Source organism: Marmota flaviventris, chromosome 3 (genome assembly GCF_047511675.1).
Source record: "Marmota flaviventris isolate mMarFla1 chromosome 3, mMarFla1.hap1, whole genome shotgun sequence".
Taxonomy (NCBI): Eukaryota; Metazoa; Chordata; class Mammalia; order Rodentia; family Sciuridae; genus Marmota; species Marmota flaviventris.
This window is the reverse complement of record NC_092500.1, coordinates 27,242,064-27,262,280: the sequence shown is the minus strand read 5'-3', so window position 1 is coordinate 27,262,280 and position 20,217 is coordinate 27,242,064. Positions and strand designations below refer to the sequence as shown.

The 20,217-nt window shown below is 31.6% G+C and overlaps 1 protein-coding gene across 1 annotated transcript in view; it reads right to left on the bottom strand.

The window, feature by feature from the left end:
• Positions 1-20,217, bottom strand: part of Eea1 (early endosome antigen 1) — a 139,296-nt gene that overhangs the window by 69,585 nt on the left and 49,494 nt on the right. The window contains exons 4-10 of the mRNA XM_027954454.2: positions 16,521-16,575; positions 16,358-16,423; positions 12,264-12,303; positions 11,302-11,415; positions 10,430-10,551; positions 8,712-8,867; positions 4,592-4,708 (exon numbers count right to left, since the gene is read on the bottom strand). Coding sequence (XP_027810255.2) covers positions 4,592-4,708; positions 8,712-8,867; positions 10,430-10,551; positions 11,302-11,415; positions 12,264-12,303; positions 16,358-16,423; positions 16,521-16,575 — 670 coding nt within the window. The remainder of the gene's footprint in view (positions 1-4,591; positions 4,709-8,711; positions 8,868-10,429; positions 10,552-11,301; positions 11,416-12,263; positions 12,304-16,357; positions 16,424-16,520; positions 16,576-20,217) is intronic.

The window sequence follows — 20,217 nt, the reverse complement described above, 5'->3', positions numbered from 1 at the left end:
TCAACAAGATAGAATGATGTGTGTTAATGCAAATATTATTACATTCTATATAAAAAACTTGAGCACCCAAGGATTTTGGTATGGGGCAGGGGTCCTGGAACTAGTGTCTAATGGATACAGAGAGACCACTATATACATAATCTTTGCTTGATTATATGGCTGTCTATTTCATTTATCAATGTCAAATCATGTCTTTTATAGTAGTTTAGTATTTCAAAAATACCTCACTGATGATAAACATCAGTTTCAACATGTATGTAGCCTACAACTCTGCAAATTTACTTGTGGGTATATAACACAGGAAATTTTTTCACAATGCACAATATTGATACATGAATGTCCATAGCAGTAAAATTTACAGTAGCAAGGGAAAAGAAAACTCTGAAAAATAGGAGGTAAAAATGAACCACTTCTAATGCATACCAAAATATAATACAGCTACAAAAGAAAAAATACTCATAATTGAGTTATAAACTGAACTGACCACTTTTTTGAAACATTATTTTTCTTTGGAAAGGATGACAATTCTACCAATTACTTGAGTAGAAAGATAACCTGTCAAATCAAGGAATATAATTGGTAGAATTTAATGCCAATATTAAAATTCAGGCTTTTAAATGAAGTTTCCAATTTACAGAAACTTGTGTCCACCTCTATGAGCTTGACAGCTTCCTCATGCTGAAAGCCTACCCTAGGAATGATGGTGATACTGATAATATGATTGTGTTTATATTGTACAATGAAATGTATCAACATGTGAAAAATCTGAGTATCTCAGTGAAGAGATATTTGCCATGTGACTGATGTATGATGCACAGCAAAAGATCCATTCAAAAAGCAAGATGAACCAATAAATTTTAATGTTACAGGGTACAAAAAAGTATACTCTACCCTGGGCTCAAACATAGCAATTAAACTTTGAGAAATTATCACTTATCAGATTTTAGTACAGTATCAGATAAAAATAGCTACAATTATCTCACAAAGATATTAAAACATTCCACCCTTTTCCAACTACATATGTGCATGAGACTAAATTTTCTTCATATACTTTAAACATCATGACAGACTGAACATAGAAGCATAAGTATCCATCCTAAATTAAACCAGACATTAAAGAGGTTTGTAAAGATTTCATTATTCTTACTGAATTCTTGTGTTTTGAAAAATAATCTTTTTTTCTAAGAATAGTTATATTAATATTTATGAGTTGTTTTTAAATAATAATGTTTGCTAATTTTTCTTTTTAATTTATAATATATAAGTATCCATTGATATAACTTCCTCTTATCCCCTCAAAAATAAGTTCTTTGTAGTCTTTAATAATGTTGTGAACGTAAAGAGTGCTAGCCAAAGGCACAATCAATAAAATACTCTCAATCTCAGTAGTAGCATCTTAAAACAGTATCTATTCTCTCACATTGTTTTTGAGAATCAGCAGCTAAGTGAGTGATTCTGCCTCAGAGTCTCTCATAGGGTTGTAATAAGCTATGGACTAAAGTTACAGATTATGAAGACTTGACTAGATTTGAGGGATGTGTTTCCAAGCTCATTCACATGGCTGTCGGCAGGAGGCTTAATATTTATAGATAATTGTATTTATCTCTTTTTTCCTTAGTATCATTTTCTTTTTCTTTCTTGGCTTTCCCATTATAGTTCAACAAAATATTAGTTTTAAGTTATTAAGCAGAGCCAACCTTCAACATACCTTTGAATAAAAGAGTTTAATACTCTCTACCACAAAAAAAAAAAAAAAGTAAAGACATGGGAAAAAAAGCTTTAATACCAATAATCCCTCACACTATAATTAAATATTCACTATTAACCTTTTATAAAGAAACAAGGCAGAAAATATTAATGTTAAAAAATACAAGGAAAAAAAACAGAGTTGGAGATCTCACACTTTCTAATTTCAAAACTTATAAAGCTATACTACTCAAAACACTATGGTTCTGACACAAAGACATAGAGATCAGTGCAATAAAGAGACCACAAATAAACTTTCACACATCTAGCTACTATGGTCTCAATGCTGTGTCCTCCTAAAAAGCATACTTTGAAAGCCTAACCCCTAAAGAGGTATGAAGAGGTGCAGTCTTTGAGAGGCGATTAGGTCATGAATAAGATAGCACCCTTATAAAAGAAGCCTCAGGGCTAGAAATGTAGCTCAGCAGGATGCAGCTTGCTTCACAAGCTCAAGGCCCTAATTTCAATGTACCACCACAGAAATAAATAGATAGATAGATGATAGATAGATAGATAGATAGATTACTCAGGGAGATGAATCACCTACCAAATACCAAATCTGCCAGTGCAGATTTTGGATCTTGGACATTCCAGTCTCCAGAATAAGGGGAAAAATAATAGTTTATGTTAATCATAAACTATTCAGGTTATGGCATTTTGTTATTGGAATACAAAGATTATGACAATAGCCAAATAATTTTTATCAAGAGTTGCCGCAGTCTGGCTGGGCACAAATGCCGCAGTCTGGCTGGGCACACAATCACGAGCCACCACACAGCTTGTAGATTCAAACAGCAACTCTTTATTCCCGAACTCACACCAGCCGTCTACAATCACGTTCTGGGGAAATCCACGTTCTCTGCCCAAATCCACGTTCTCTGCCCGAATCCCCGTTCTCTGCCCAAATTCACGTTCTCTGCCCAAATTCACCTCCACTGGGCTTCTATCTCCAAAATATACTGTCTGAATCCCGTGAGAACTCAAGGGGAACTCAGGCAGCAGGATACGCCCTATTCCCAGCAGGAATAATCTTAAACCTTAAACCTGGAACCTAAACTGGGAACGCCCTAAACAGGATTATCTTAAAACCAGGAACACCCTAATCTGCCTTGGTCCTTGAGCAAGGTCACCTACATTCAATGTCGCTGCAACATGTCAGCAACATGGGGTACGCTGGCAAGGAAATTGTCATACCTACTTGGCTAATGGCTCCCAGCAAAGAGTGTCAATGGGGAAAGAACAGTCTTTTCAACAAATGTTGCTGGGGAAAGATGAATATCAATGTGCAAAAGAATAAAATCGGACCCTTACTTTACACCACATACAAAAATTAACTCAAAATGGATTAAAGACCTAAACATGAGACCTAAAACTATAAAACTCTTGAAGGAAAATATTCATGATAAAATTTCTTAGATACGACGCTCAAATCATAGGCAACAAAAGTAACCATAGAAAAACTAGACCAAGCTGAAATTTTAAATTTTTGTACATCAAGAGAAGCAAAGAGTGAAAAGGCTTTGCAAATCAAATATTTGATAAGGAGTTGTACTTGCAGCAAATTATATATCTGATACAGGGTTAATATTCAGAATATATAAAGAACTCTTACAACTCAGTAACAAAAAGGAAAATAGCTGGGCACAGTGGCACATGCCTGTAATCCCAGCTATTTCGGAGGCTGAGGCAGAAAGATCACAAGTTCAAAGCCAGCCCTGTGCAATTTAGTAAGATTCTGTCTCAAAATAAAAAATTTTAAAGGCTGGGGATATAGCTCAGTAGTGGGGCATCCTGGGTTTAATTCCCAATACCACAGAAGAGAAAAAAAAACATTAAAATTATATAAGAAAAGATTATACAAGAAAAGAAAAAATTATACAAGAAAAGATTCTCAGGATACTATTTAATAGAGAAATGTAAACTAAAACCACAAGATTCTACCTTACACCCATTAAAATAGTTACTCTCAGAAAAATAAAAGAGTAACAAATATTAACAAGGATGTGAAGAAACTATAACCTTTGTACACTGTATAAAGGAAAAGGGAAAGTAAAAAGGTAGTGATTTCTTAAAAAATTAAAAATAGAATTACTATATGATCCAGCAATTTCACTTCTGAATGTAATATACATGTATGTGCATTGTGTGCATTTAACAAGAGTGTCATGACCATTCAATGGATAAAGGGCATTCTTTTCAACAAATGTTGCAGGGGAAAATGAATATCAATATGCAAAAGAATGAAATTGGACCCTTACCTTACACTATATACACAGACACACACATACACATGCACAATAGAACTGAAAGAAGGGTACAAAAAAGTATCTGTATATCTACATTCAGAGTATTATTCAGAATGGTCAAAAAGATGGAAGAAACCCAAATATCCATCGACAGATGAATGGATAGTATGTTAAATACAAAGAACGTTATATTATTTAGCCTTAAAAAGTAGATTCTGACACAGTTACATGGATGAACCTTCAGGACATTTTATTAAATGAAATAAGACAGTCACAGAAAGAAAAATACTCAATGATAACACTTTCAGAAATACTTAGAACAGCAAAATTCAAAGAGAGAGAATGGTGGTTACCAGGAACTCAGAATGGGACTACTAGAGAGTTGTTTAATGGTTATAAAGTTTTGGTTTTGCAAGATCAAAAGAATTCTGGAGATTAGTTTGTACAACCAGGTGAATATATTTAGCACTAAAATATACACACACATACACACTCACATAGAATCAGACATTTTGTTCTATCATATAAATAAGATACACAAAACTAAAATTTAAGACATAAAATCAATTAACAAATATATGTAGCTTTAAAATCCTCACCTGATTTTTTTGTGTTAACTCATGAACTGAACCTTTAAGGTTTTGTAATTCCTGCACATATACAGCAACTTCCTGGGGACCTTTGGCAAGTTCACTCCTTAACTGGCTTATTGTAGCCTAAAAAAATAAAATAAAAATTAGAGTAAACTAAATTTAAAAAGGAAAGAGAAGTACACAAAGGTTTTAAGATTATCAATTTTTTGTTGTTGTAGTAGTTAAATTGAAATAACACTTGGAACCTTCAAGTTGATTCTTTGTCCTACCACCCTCACAACAACATCACATTATTTTGGGCTTGAAATTAAATTTAAAATTTTATCTAACATGTACAACACCGTTTATCTAATAATACACAAAATGAAACGTTGTCTGAGGTAAGCATCAAACAGCAAACTTCAGTTCACTGGTATGGAAACTCTATACTTCAATCCTCTTGAATTTAAAGAGGATAAGCAAGTTATGTCTACGTTTCTCCTAATTTCAATAACATGAGCTTTTCCTTTTAAAACAAGTAAATATAAAGCATGAACATATAATAATATAAGAGAAAGTTAGTTAAACAAAGATCCTAAAAATACAAACTTTCTATATACTAAAGCTCAACTATTTGAAAGACCACCTACTGCTTGGTTTCCTGAAAATGATATTAACAAAAGAAATCTGTATTTCTTGAAATGCTTGCTAGTTTTACTTTTCACATTCTTAAAGTTTGTTATTTTCGTTGTCTCTATTCTTTATCACTGAATAAACTTTATAATAAGGATGAGACATATTAAAATTGAGATTTTGATTGTGAGGGAGGAGAAGAAAGTGAGTCATATACTTTCCCTTTTCCTATTGTAAATTATGAATCATTTTAATCTTTTACAATGATGATGTGACATGTTTATATTTGGGGAAAAAATAAACCTAAAAAAGACAAAAATGTCAAAGGAAATAAAATACTCTCTTCTTTCAACTTCCCCATGAGTAAAATTCAAACATCTGTGCCCTTGCCACCTTAACTTTTCTTCCCACTTTACAGGCCATAACTTCTCAGGAATCCTCAGCCCCAAGGCTGCACCCTCATTCTTATTTACTCCTTCTCACTCATATCCTCCTTGAGATGGTCCCTGACCATTCTAAAACTGCCCCCATGTTATTCCTAATTTCCCTACTGCCCATATCCTGCATTTTCCCCCTTCTTCATAGCACATGTTCATTACTTGTCTATAATGATTGGTTTACTTAGATATTGTTTGACTTTCACAAAAGAATATCAACCTTATGAGAACAGACATTAACTTATTCAGTGCTATATTCTCCACACCTAAAATACTTCCTGCCACTTAGCATGAATCCAAAAAATACTTCCGAAAGGAATGAGTCATTATACCTCCAAAGATTTAGTAGATATTTATTCCCATTGAAACAGCATATTAGTCCCTATAAAATAGTTTGCAGTTCCTTGATGCTATATTATTCAACATTAAATTTTTACTAAAATCTTTAAATTATAAAATGATTAAGAAACATTTCAAACAAACATTCTGCTCATTGTTTTAGAATTAAAATTATGTATTTACTACTATAAGTAATCATTTTACATTGGTTGAAATTTTGCTGATTAACAAAACAAAAACAAGCATGTCTTTGAAGATATGAGATTGCCTTAAAACACAAAACTGCCATATGACAATAGAAAGTTAGGTTAGCACTAATATCAAAAAGCCTTCTATAAACACATTACCTCAAATTTAAGCATCTCCATTAGAAAGCACAAAAAAATAATAAAATGATGGATGAAATGTGGAACACAAGACTGACAAAATTATACATTGAATACACAATAAAAAATGTCCAAACATACCTTAAAAACTAATATCTTAAATTAACATACTTAAAAATATTTAAATACTCTTTTTAATAGCTAAAACATAAAGAGTTATTCCATACCTATATAAACATTCTTACTCTTAAAACTAAGATGTAAATAAGTTTATTTGAAAGACAGATAAAATTCTTTAAAAATTATTTTCAATAAAAACCACACCAAATATAAATGGAATATAGCTGATATTTTCAATGATGCAAATTTTTAAATTAATACTTTTGAAATCTTTAAATTCTCAATTTCTAATCTATAAAACAGCCAATTATTAGTTGAAAACTTTTAGAATAAAAAATATGCTTTTAAAAATATAAATACAAAGTCAACTAATTCTCAAGGTATATGTCCAATTAAAGTAATAAACCTAAAGACATTTAATAATGTACACTACATTATATATCTTCAGCCCCAACTAGTAATACTAGTCAAATAAATCCTTACATCTTTAGCTTCTTGAATTTCTGTTAATGTGTTTGTTTCTGATGCCAATACTGAGATTCAGTAAAAGCAATGTCCATAATAAAAATTTTTCTCCTAAATTCTTTAAATGCATAATGACCAACCCACTTGAGAACAAATAGGACTGAATTTTAATAAATTAAAAAATATATGACACATAGTCAAAGTAGAAACTAAAAAAAAAATGGAGTTATAAAAAAATAAGTGAGATGAAGCAATTAGACAATAATTTTTCATATGCAAATGGAGTAAAATACAGCTCAAAAATATTTTAAGCTATTACTCAACACAAATATTACAATTTTGCTTATAAGGCAAACATCAAGCCACCTAAAATAGGAGACAACGTACTACAGGCTTTGGATGATACCTGGTTTAAAACCCTAGTCTTTATATTAGGTACATGACTATGAACAAGTTACTTAACCTAACTGAGCTTTAGGCTCCTCTGTAAAACAGATCTAATACTTAACTAAATGGAGTTTTAGGAAACAAATGAAACCACATTTGTTAAAGTGCCCAACATGGTATCTAAAACCTAGTGATGCTCAAAGAGTTCAATTCTAATAGTAATATTAGCCTGAATGATACTACCACTTCTTAAAGTTATTACAAATATTTTAACATTGCCTGAGGTCTCATTCCTCATTATGTACCTATTACTAAGTAAGTAAAGAATAAATATCTTCTTTGTTTCACGGAAAATATAGTGAAATATTAAATTACCTATTCAAGTACTTGGCAAGACTAAATTTATTTTAAGTACCTAAAATGAAAACTTCAACAGAGTTAATAAGTAAAACAATTGAGGCCAGGGTTGTAGCTCAGTGGTACAGCACTTGCTTAGCATGCATGAGGCACTGGGTTCATTCCCCGACACCACATAGAAATAAACAAATAAAATAAAGGTATTGTGTCCATCTACAACTAAAAAAAAAAAAAAAAATTCAAAAAAAGAAGAAGAAGTAAAACAATTGATTTTTAAGTCATTTTCCTTCTTTCCCAGAAACATCTTTTCTATAAAAACAAATCATATATATTCTTTCCTTCAGTTAGCCCTCCTTTAGGATAAAGGGAGACACTGAATTCTTTCACATTCAAATCTTTTATAACTCTAGTCATAACTTTTTCATTTTAAATGATCTTCTTTTTGCCTTTTAGATAATTTAATCTAAATGAATAAAAACATAAGTTTGTTTAAAATAGTTCCAAATTAAACTTATAATAATTCTTAAAATATTTTTCAGGAATATTTTCTCATTACCAAGTTATGTAAGTTTCTGCATATATTTTTACAAATGGAACTAAATATATAAATTTCTTTTCCTTGTTAATATTCTTACTTATCAAGTATATGTATAACTCCATAACTCTCAGCTGGGAAAGGTCTTGTGCTCTAAAAGCATCAACATTTATTTTAAAATTTTAATAATATTTAAAGAAAATTATAAATCAAAAGAGAGTACAGATTTTTTTTTTAATTTGAAAATACCAGAAGGCAGGCAGATCTAATAAAAATAATTCATATTCGTAGGGTGCGGTGGCGATGCCTGTAATCCCAGGGGCTCGGAAGCTGAGACAGTAGGTTCCCAAATTCAAAGTCAGTCTCAGCAACTTAGGTGCTAGTTTTATAAGATAAAAGTAAAACATATATGACTGTCAGACCACTATAACTATACACAAATATTTTTCATATCAAATGAAGCAAATAGTATTTTGAAAAGCCACTTGGAAAAATCCCAAATCTTGGTTTTATTCAACAGTATGCACTATCTAAGCTAGTATCATTACCTCTGAGTTAGCATATTCTACTTGTAACTTTTTGCACTCATCTTTGAGTTTTTCAGATTCTCTCTCACGCTCCAAGGTCATATTATCCATTAGCGTTTGAACTTGGACCAATTCTTTCTTTAGCACAGCAACATCTTCTATACCAGGTCTCTGAAGCTGTGAAGTTACACATTTTAATTAAAAATTACAGTAAAAAACTAAAATAATATACATTTTTAGAATGAATTTACTAAAAAGAAATCAAAATGAAGATAATCCTATCAATTTTTGGACTCGGAAAATTAAACACTGATCTCTCTCTCCTAATAAGCCACCTCCTCTTCTCACTCTCTTGCATTTAACAATATTACCACTGAAGGTACAATCTAGCAAATTCACAATTATCTTTAGTTCTTCATTTGCTTTCCTTTCCTTCGCAAACAGCATACATTGGAAATAACAACAACTTAGTAAATGCTACGTGCCTTATTTTTTCTATCCTAGGAAACTGGTAATAAAAATGAAAAAGGAACAAAGCTCAGTGGTTCAGCAATTGTCTGGCGTTCTTAAGGCCCTGTGTTAGATCCCTAGTACTACAAAAACCAAAAAAAAAAGGAACAGATGTAAGAACAAGTAGGGTTTATAGCAGGTTGCATGTAGTTGATTCATTTACCCATATATTTATTGGGTGCTAAATTAAGGAACAAAGAAGTCTAGGATAGATTCAAGATTGTTAGCTAGCTGTGGTGACGCACACCTGTAATCTCAGCAACTCAGGAGGCTGAGGCAGGAGGATCACCAGTTCAAAGCCAGGTCTGAGGATATGGCTCAGTGGGAGAGCACCCCTGGGTTAAACCCCTGAACTGCCATAAAATAAATTTTTAAAAAAAAATTTGGGAAGGAATGTCAGGATCAAATATGTAAATATGAAAAATACTTTAAAAAGACATTATATTTAGATAGAAACAACAAAAATGTTCAGGTAATGTTATATATCATAACATTTTTATTTTAAAAAATCACATGTAGTATACATATGTAGGTGGAGAGTATAGGGAATTTTTATTTCCTCCAGTTTACTCAAACTTTTTTTTACATTTCAGATATTATTATTTTAATATTCACAATAATATCCAAATTATTTCAATTTTCACATTTCAATGGAATGACTATATCTGTACATGTATTTGCTTCTCTACCTACTGCCTTCACAAAATTACAATGGCTTAAAATTTTAAAACATCCAATTGATAATTTTTAAGACAAAGAACAGATATTAAAAACCACATAGAAAACAAAGGAAAATAGATGTGTTAGAAAAAGGAATTAGATGATGTCCTTAACTAAACACTGAAGAAAAAAATAATATTGAAGAGAGGTAACAAAACTTTGAAAAAAAAAAATATTTCTTCAGCTGGGTGTGCCTGTAATCCTAGCAGCTCAGGAGGCTAAGGCAGGAGGATCATGAGTTCAAAGCCAGCCTCAGCAATGGCTAGGTACTTAGCAACTCAGTGAGACCCTGTCTCCAAATAAAATACAAAAAAGGGCTGGGGATGTGGCTCAATGGTCAGTGGTCGAATGCCCTTGATTTCAATCCCTGGTACCAAAAAATGATATTTCTTCAGAGTATATATTTCTAAACTTTAATTTAGAAATTTCAAGAACTATTTCCTCACAGTACATTTTAATTTATAAAGATATTTTTTAAAATACATTCCAATAAATGGTTTCTAAATTACCAGTTCAGTCTTCAGATCTTGAATTGCAGTTGCCTCTTTGTTTAATTCTTCTGTCAAAAGTGTTACTTTTTGTTCTGCAGCCTCTCGAAGGCTCCTTTCCTCATCATATTTTGACTTTATATCTAAATAAAGATGGTAATAAAAATTAGTTTCATGACATTATCTCTGAAAAAAAAAGAATTTATATAAATCCCTGTATATTACTCTGCATATCTGTACATCACTCTAATTTCAACTAACATGCTTTAAATAGATATAAATATACACAATAAAATTATACTTATGATTACATAAATGATGAGCTTAAAATAGTAAAATGATTTTGTCTACATACATTCCCCCCAACACTGCTACTAATTAGGCATTTTAAAGAATATTTAGTCACATATAATATTTTACCTAAAAGCATATACTTTAAAAAATACATAGTATGAGCTGGGCATAGTAGCACACACCTGTTCATCCCAAAAACTCAGGAGGCTTAGGCAGGTGAATTGCAAGATTGGGAACAGCCTCAAGAACTTAGAGAGACCCAGTCTCAAAATTTAAAAATTAAAAAAAAAAAAAAAAAAGGTCTAGGAAAGTAACTCAGTAGTAAAGCATCCCTGGGTTCAATCCCCAGTAGAAGAAAAAAGAAAAAAAAATTATCTTCTTTAAATTTCAAGAATAAACTACAAAGAAAAGCCTTTTGAAGGGAGAAGGTGAGAGTACAATCATTTATAAAACAACTATGATATTAAATTCCATTCATAACCACCATAGTCTATAACAAATCCTTTATCACACTGAAAAATTATTTTTTTCCTAGGATATATAATGGTGAAAATGTAATGAGGCTAATTTATTAGCTAAAAAATTCTGATTCAATTTACCTGCAATTTCAGTTGCAAGTTGGGCTGCTTTCTGTTCAAATAAATCTTTCATTTGCTTAATATTAAAATTTTCTGTTTGAGCCTCTTCTAATTGTTGTTCCAAAGACTGTAGTTCTACCACATACAAAAAAAAAAGGGTAGCCATTATTTAAATACAATGTTAATTACATATACTAAATATTATTACTTATATCATAATCACTGTCATAATAAAGACAATCAACATGAGTTTATTATAAGTAGAGTATTTTCATATTTCAAGAATTAAGTACATCTGATTCATTGATGGCACAAATCATAATGTATAAACATAAAACAAATCAAAGAAATACTTAATCACCTCCAAATAATCTATAAATATTTGTTGTAAATCTATAAATATTTAAAAGTTATATTGACTTCATATTTCATAGTAATTTTCTTATACCCATCAAATGGCCAGATGTAACATATCCTGCTCCTCTGAAAAAAAAGTAGCTTTAAAGTAAAATAAAATTTGAAGTGGTTAAGAACATCCAGGTTTTGAAAAAAAAATAATCAGTTTAAGCATGCAGTCAATCTAATATTACTTCATTCTCATCAAAAAGAGATTTCATAAATATAATAGATAATCTCAATTAGTCACTGAGCATTCCTCCACATAAAGATAGTTACAAAGATGCTAGTGCCATCAATTTGCTTGGAGGGACAAAGACTGTATAACTCCTTCACATAGACTTCAATTTTCATTAAACAATCATATTGATATAATACTCCAGAAGGTTATTTCTAGTTAACTAAATTATTAAGTACACAGATAACTTTCTAAGTCTAGAATATGACCATAAACAGAATATGTTTTAGAGCTACAAAGGACAACCACAAAATTCCTTCAGCAAGCATCAAAGGAGAGGAGGGGAAAAAAAAAGGATAAGAAAGAAGAAAAAGAAAAATGAAAAACTATCTATTCTAAGTAAAGTTACCTGCTGATGAATCAGCCACCAATCCATCAGGTTTAGCCTCCTCAATGAAAACAAAAGACAAACAAATACATTAAAAGAAGACAATACTGTATATTGCCAATGTTAAAAATCTCCAAAAGCTACATGTCAGGTCAAATAGCAAGATTTTGGTAAAAATTAAAGTCCTTATTCTTCCAGATATATAAGTGCCATTGGCCAACTAACATAATGACCTACCTGTAGTTCACCAGTTATAAGACAGAATATTTCGAATGTTAATATATATGAAACTGTAATGAATCTGACAATAGATAGCATCCTAAATTCTATAACTTTAGTAATAAATAAATAGGACTTACCCTTCCCTCCAAATGTGACAATTGACTTTTCACACCCCATATGTGACCTCAACTACTGGACTTCAAAATATATAAATCTATGAGTTTGATAGACATTTTGACAGCTTAGGCTACAGCAGACAGCACTCTCCAAGATCAACAGCTCAAACTGTCACAGGTCCACACCCTGTTAGCCTTTGAACTTTAAAGTCTCATCCATCAACACTTGCACTGTCCCCTTGCTGCAAGAAATCCAGTCATTGCAGATCTCTATATTGGAAAGAATCACTCCCAAGACAATGCTCATAAACCTTTATCTTAAATTTTAACTAGACTTAAATTCCTATAGACACCTGTTTTCGTCATAATTGAGCAATCAGACATTAATAATTTAGGATCTTACTCACTGTGATTAATGTATCTCATCTACTATTTCCTGTGAAATGTGTTGACATATTTCCCCCCTCTTTCAACACTACGAACCTAAGAAAACATTTTTTATATGGCCATAAAATGTTTGATTCATGAAATCATACCAAATCATCTCCTTTAACCACATAAAACATCTATAATATTTGAAAATTAACATAAGCCAAATATGTCATCAAACTATCATCACTAAAAATATTGGATTTAGGGGCAGGGGGCATAACTCAATGGTAGAACAATTGCCTAGCATGCACAGGGCCCTGGGTTTGATCCCAAAGGTTAAAAAAAGGGGAGTTGGGGGTGCTTAGGGCTGGGTATATAGCTCAGTTGATAGAGTGCTTGCCTTGCTTTCATAAGGCCCTGGGTTCAATCCCCAGCACCACAAAAAGAAAAAGGAAAAAAAAGAAAGAAAAGAAAGGTTCTAAAAGCATAGTTTTAATTTAATAAATCATTTTTAAAAAGAAACAGAAATAAAGAATATATGCCTTAAAGTTTAAGTTACCTCAGAAATTAGGAGTAAAATAATATACTACCTTGGCATTATTTTCATACTTCAAAGAATTACATGCATCTCAAAGATTTTAATAAGGTATTTCCTAGTAAAGCTTTTTGTTTTCCTATGTATTAGATTCATACATATTGATTACTAAGAATTATTTTTTCTAAGTTAAATTTTCTATCAAGGTAATTTTTTATCTTATACTGTGGAAAATTTATTTAAATCTATTAACTGCATAATAGTCATCTCAAATGTAGTAAAATAATTCTCCTCTCTCTTTTCAGGTATAAAAAATAATACAGCCCATGTTTGATTAGTAAGTAAAAATATTTTAGATTACTAAAAACCCCTTTAAATAGTAATAAAACTGATATTTTGTTAGTCACTTATTTGTTTCTCTTTCATAGTTCAAATGACAATTCTTAGTGCAAAGACTAAAAGGCAAGAAAAAAACCTAATTGGAAGTCACAACATGCTTAGATAATATATACAGATATTACTATTACTTTATGAAAATATTATAAATATTGATGAAGAGTGTCTACTTTATTCTTACAAATAAACACTATATACGAATTTGGAAAAATTCATTATTCTATGATGCTTCCCATAATGGTAGTATAATAGCAATATAATTTTAGCATAAAAATCATTTTGTTAAGTCATTTAAAAACAACTTACAAATAACTGCTTTTGATGCCACCATGATTTTCTTCTGGTTTTTCCTATGTACTATTGTTATGTAGTTAAATTCATACATACATACATATATACAGTCACATATAAAACATGCCAGTCAATTATGGACTACATATATAACAGTGGTTCCACAAGAATATAATGGAACTCAAATTTTTTATCTAGTGACTTTGTAGGTTATGTGATATCATAATACAATGCATTTCCCATGCGTTGTTTTAATGCTGGTATAAACAAATTTACTATGCTGCCAGTTATATAAAAGTATAGTATATACAATTGTATACAGTACTTAACACTTGATAATGAAGGTAAGTGATTATTACTAGTTTATATAATTACTACACTGTACTTTTGTTGTCATTTTAGAGTCTACTTTCCACTTTAAAAAATATATATACAGTAATATAGAACCAAGCAGGAAAAAAAAAATACAGTAATATAGAGCCAAGCAGTTCCTTCAGGAAGAATTCCCAAAGAATGCACTATTACATGAGAGGAGAGATCCACATGTGTCACTGCCCCTGAGGACCTTCTCTATGAGACAACATATAGAAGTAGAAGACAGTGACACTGATGCCGCTGCCCCTGTTAAGCCAAGACGACCTGTGTCTTCATTTTTAACAAAAAAGTTTAAAGGCTAAAAAAGTTTAAAACTTAAAAAAAGTCTTATAGAATAAAGAACAAATACAATGTGTTTGTATTTTAAGCTGTTATTATATGAGTCAAAAAGTTTACAAAATGAATAGTTACAGTAAGTTAATGTATTATTGAAGAAAATTATTTTTGTAAACTTTAATGTGACCTAAGTGTTTACAGAGTCAACAGGAGTATACAGTAATGTCCTAGATCTTCAGATTCACTTGCCACTTAGTTGCTGACGCACCAGAGCAACATTCAGTACTGTAAGTTCAATTCATACAAGGCAAGGGGTCTATAAACACATATCACTATTCATCTTCTATACCATATTCCATATTTTTACTATATCTTTTCTGTTCACATACACAAATGTCTTTTGTGTGTGTGTGTGTGTGTGTGTGTGTGTGTGTGTGGTGCTAGAGATAGAACCCATGGCCTTGTGCATGTGAGGCAAGCATTCTGCCAACTGAGCTATATCCCCAGCCCCACAAATGCCATTTTGTTAAAATTACTTACAGTATTCAATACAACAACATGCTGTATAAGTGTATAGCCTAAGAGCAATAGGCTATACCATATAGCCCATCCTTCCCTTGTGTATGTGCCTTTTATTATGTTTGCACAATGACAAAATCACCAAACAACACATTTCTCAGAATGTATCCCCACAATTGACAAAGGACTGTATGTGTACATGAGCATGTGCGTACCCATATAGATCTTTATTCAGTTTTTTAAAACCTAATGTTGTTAGTAGAACAACTTCCTCATGTTTTAAATCAATTTCACAAACATAAAATATAAACAAATTCCCTTTCAACAGACATTGTACTTATTTCCCATTTGTCACAAACACAAATGCTTGGAGGAGATTCATTACTGTTTGAACTTACATTTTTAACCATTTAAGTATATTGCCAGAAAAATAAAATAAGCCCAACATAAAAAAAAAATTTCATAGGTGGGGCCAGAGTTCTGGCTCAGTTGTAGAGCACTTGCCTAGCATGTGTGAAGCACTGGGTTCAATCCCTGGCACCACATAAAAAAATAAATAAAATAAAATAAAAATATAAATAATAAAAATAAATAAAAACAAATAAAATAAAAGTATTAGCTGGGGCTATGGCTCAGTGGTAGAGCGCTTGCCTAGCATGTGTGAGGCACTGAGTTCTGATTCCCAGCACCACATATAAATAAATAAAATAAAGGTCCATTGACAACTAAAAAATATTATTTAAACTAAATAAATAAATAAAGGTATTTTTAAAAAGAGATACATAGGTAACTTATTCTTAGTAACATCTTTAAGAAGTTACATCTTCACTTCTCATATTCTTATTTCCATTCATTAGAAATACAAAGAATATATTGCAGGCTATTAAACACAGAAATGAATTAGAAAGCTATTTATATCAGGCCACTTACTTACAAAAATGTATTATGCTTAATTTTCAGCAATGAAAATAAACAACTAATGAACATGCTTCAAGTATTTAAAAAGCAATTACTTGCTGTTGAAGTCCTTGATATTTTTCTAATTCTTTTTTTAATTCTTCTGAGTACCATTTTTCTTCCTAATGAAAAAGATTTTTTAATTAGTAAATTTTAAGAGACTTTTAAACTGAAACACACACACACACACACACAAAGTGGAGTCATATTTATTATTACCTTAAGTGAAGCCTGTAGATCTTGGACCTCTTGTCTCAGTAGTGTTATATCATCTCTAAATATGTGGGGTTGGGGGGATTAATAGTTAGTGTCCTTTATTTTATAACCTGTTTTCTCAACTATTCATTATATAACAATAAGTAGTTTATATAATAATAAGTAGTTTTGCAATCTTTAAAAAGAACTACAAAAGAATTTATGTATAATGACAAATATATAAATCCCTTAGAAAAATAATTTTATGCCTAAAGCTCAATGTTTATAAATGGGAAAATATTTCCTCATGGAAATAATCATATTACTGATTGTCAAATGCCTAAAGCAGAAATAAAAGGTCTTCTATTAATTTACCAACAATAAGTATCAATGGCTTCCTGGTGTAGTTAGCATGAAATCTAAAGTCATTAACAAAGTCTATAAAAGTCAGTAAAATCTAGTCCCTGTCTTAAAACTCTCCCCTTCATTTACTCAGCTCTAGCAATATTGGCTTATTCCTGTTCTTTGAGTGTCACATGCTCTTTCCTGCTGAGAACCTCCTCACATTCTGTTCCCCTCATCCAAGGCTCTGAGAAAGAATGGTAAGCAAACCGTAATGCTAGGCCCTAATGCAGGAGAGAAATTCCATGAGAAAACACACTTAGGATTATTATTCTTCATGTCAAGGACATATCTTCCCCTGTGGGAATTTAAACAGTAGAAAATGCAACTCTCCTCGCTCCATGCCGCTTACCATTGGCAGCTCTGATAGAAGATACAAGAACTGAAATGGGAACAGGAGTTAAGTAGAAATATCAAATGAATTGATTCTAATCTAAAGCAAATAGAAGAACATGGCCAATTCCAATGATGGGAAAAGTCAAGATCACTCCAACACAAGTAAAAGATATTAACAAGGTGAAAGATAATGAAATAGACTGATGAGAGAATTATATGCTAGAATAGGGGTGGGAGTAAAGGGTAAAAGGACAGCCTCATCTGTGAAGAAGGGCTTAATAGCAGAAAGGAAGGAAACTGCCAACAGGGGAAATATAAAGCATGAAGAAATTAGTCCTCTACCTTTATAGCCATTCATATATAAAAAATTCATTCATTATTCAACAGGCGTGTGTTGTCTGTGCTAGACTCTCAAGCTGTTCAGTCTAATGGGGGAAGTAAACACGTAAACAAGTAAGTGTGGTATAATAGAAATAAAAACAGAAGCTCACAGACAGTGGTCACTTCCACCTAGAAGACTCAAGAAGGGCTCCTTGATGGAGAGAAACATTGATGTCTTTCATCTTTTGACTACCAAAATAAAATCCAATCATAGTTTTCTGCTACTTTTGTTGACTTAAGTTTGTCTTTCTGTGTATTTTTTATTTGTTTTCATTTTTCTGGTGTTTGTTTAGTTGTGCGTGTGTATGGGTGTAGCCAGCCTTCCCTCTCTCTCATATGGTTCTATGAATAATGTGATTTATAGAAACCACAGGTCAACCACATGTCATTTATACATGACTTAAGTGTCTTACAGTTGTGTAAATATGTGTGTTTTAAGTCTTCTCTATTATTCACTAATCTTCTAACTCTACACATAAACTAAAATGATAAAAGAATTAATAACAGTATTTGTACTATATATGTATCAAATATACCTACATTTCAAAATCCTCTCTAAAAAGTTTATTAATACATCAGGTTTCAGATATTTTATCAATATGCTGAATGGCTCAGGTAAAAATTTAATGAAAGACTAAGAAAAATAATTCTGTGGGCCTAGTCACTCCAATTAGTCTTTTTTAAAAGTACCACTTCAACAATTTTTTTTAAGTAATTTATGAACAAAAGTCAATCTTTCAAAATGTGTAACCCTAGTAGCTAGAAGCAGTAGAACACACTTATAACCCCTGATGCTTAGGAGGACGAGGCAGAAGGATCTTAAGTTCAAGGCCAGCCTGGGCAACAAGTGAAACCTGTCTCAAAAATAAAGAAAGGTCTGGGGAGGTAGCTTAGTGTTTACCTACTACATGCAATATCCTGAGTTCCTCGGTACCACAAATGATAATAATAATAAATAAATACTGCAAAAGACAATTTGGGAATATCTAAGTTTTAAAAGAAAACTTCATTTAAAAATTCCACTTTCAGAAATTTATTTTGCATATATATTCAAACTGCACATAATATCTCCACCGTACATAATTCAACATTATATGTAATTCAAAAACACTGAAAATATCCTAGATCAACGGGAGAATGATAAAATTCCACACTACCATTAAAAAGAATTAGATGGCTCTATCCATAAGACAGAGAGAAACAAAAGGTATAGTGCAATGTAGAACCTCTACTTTTTATGTAAAGATATTTATTCATATACATATATTTATTCATATGTACATAGATATAAGCATATGTATAGACTCTGTCTGGAAGAATATAAAAGAAACTGATGAAGAGAACTGGGAAAAAGGGGTACAAGGGCTTAATTTTCACCTTAGGACTTCTTGAACCATTTAAATTTGGTACTATGTATATATCAACTATATATACATTTAATACATTAATGTATCTGGTTTTAGTATTTTATCAATACTAATGTAATTTACATGTAAACTAATAAACAGCTTTAAAGCAAAAAAGGTTATGTGACCCACTTAAGTCATGTGAACTATATATCCTGCCTATAGCTATACGTTATCCAATGTGTTACGGAAAGGTAGCAGTTCACCAAAAACTTAAGAGGTATAGGAAGAAGAGAACAAGAAATACGGTAAGAAATAAACCTGGGAAAGTACACAGTATATATCCCATAAGTAATGAAAAAGTTTCTTTTTAGAGCAACAACAATCAAATTTGCATTTTAAGAATACAATTCTCCAACAATTTGAAGAATTAATTATAGGGGTACAAAACTAAAGCCAACTATATATACTGAAAATATTTCTCAGTGAGACATAAGTCCTAAAATAAGCTGTAGCAGTGAGGATGGAAAAGGATATAAAACCTGTTAAGGAAAAAGAATGATTGAATTTTCAGACACTTCACAAAAATGATGAAGGAGAGCAGGGACAGGTATGTAAAAATGAACACACCCAATTTTCTGGCTTTAGTAACTGGGTAGACAAATAATGTTGCCATTCACCAGAACAAGTAACAGCACACAAGAAGCAGGTTCAGAAGGAAATGCCATCAACTGTTTTCAAAATGTCACAGTGAGATGCTTTGGGGACACCTAAGGGAAGACAGCTACTAGGCAATTTGGGAGATAATTCTAGGTTGGAGATGCAGTTTAGTAGAAAGTTATGGATGTGAAATTACCACAGGTGGATGACATACAGGAAGAACAGCACATAAAACAGTAAACAAAGAATGATTACAATATTAAGTTGTCTCAGAAGTTTAGAAGAAAAAGGAACTAGCAGAGTCAATTTTTGCTAAGGTTGCAGTAATCTACAAAGATGACTACCACTGAATTCTTGCATTCCTAGACACATCTACTGCTCCATTGAAAGATGAAGGTTACTTCTTGGCCTCTTGAATTTGAACTAGCCCTATGACTACTTTTACCTACAGAATATGGCAGAAAGATGCTCTGACAGTTTTGAATCAGGCCTAAAGAAGAGTGGCAGCTTCTACTTCTTTCATAATAAAATGTTCTTTCTTGGAACCCAACTGCCCGTCTGTAACTTTAAGAAACCATAGACAGGTCATAATGAAG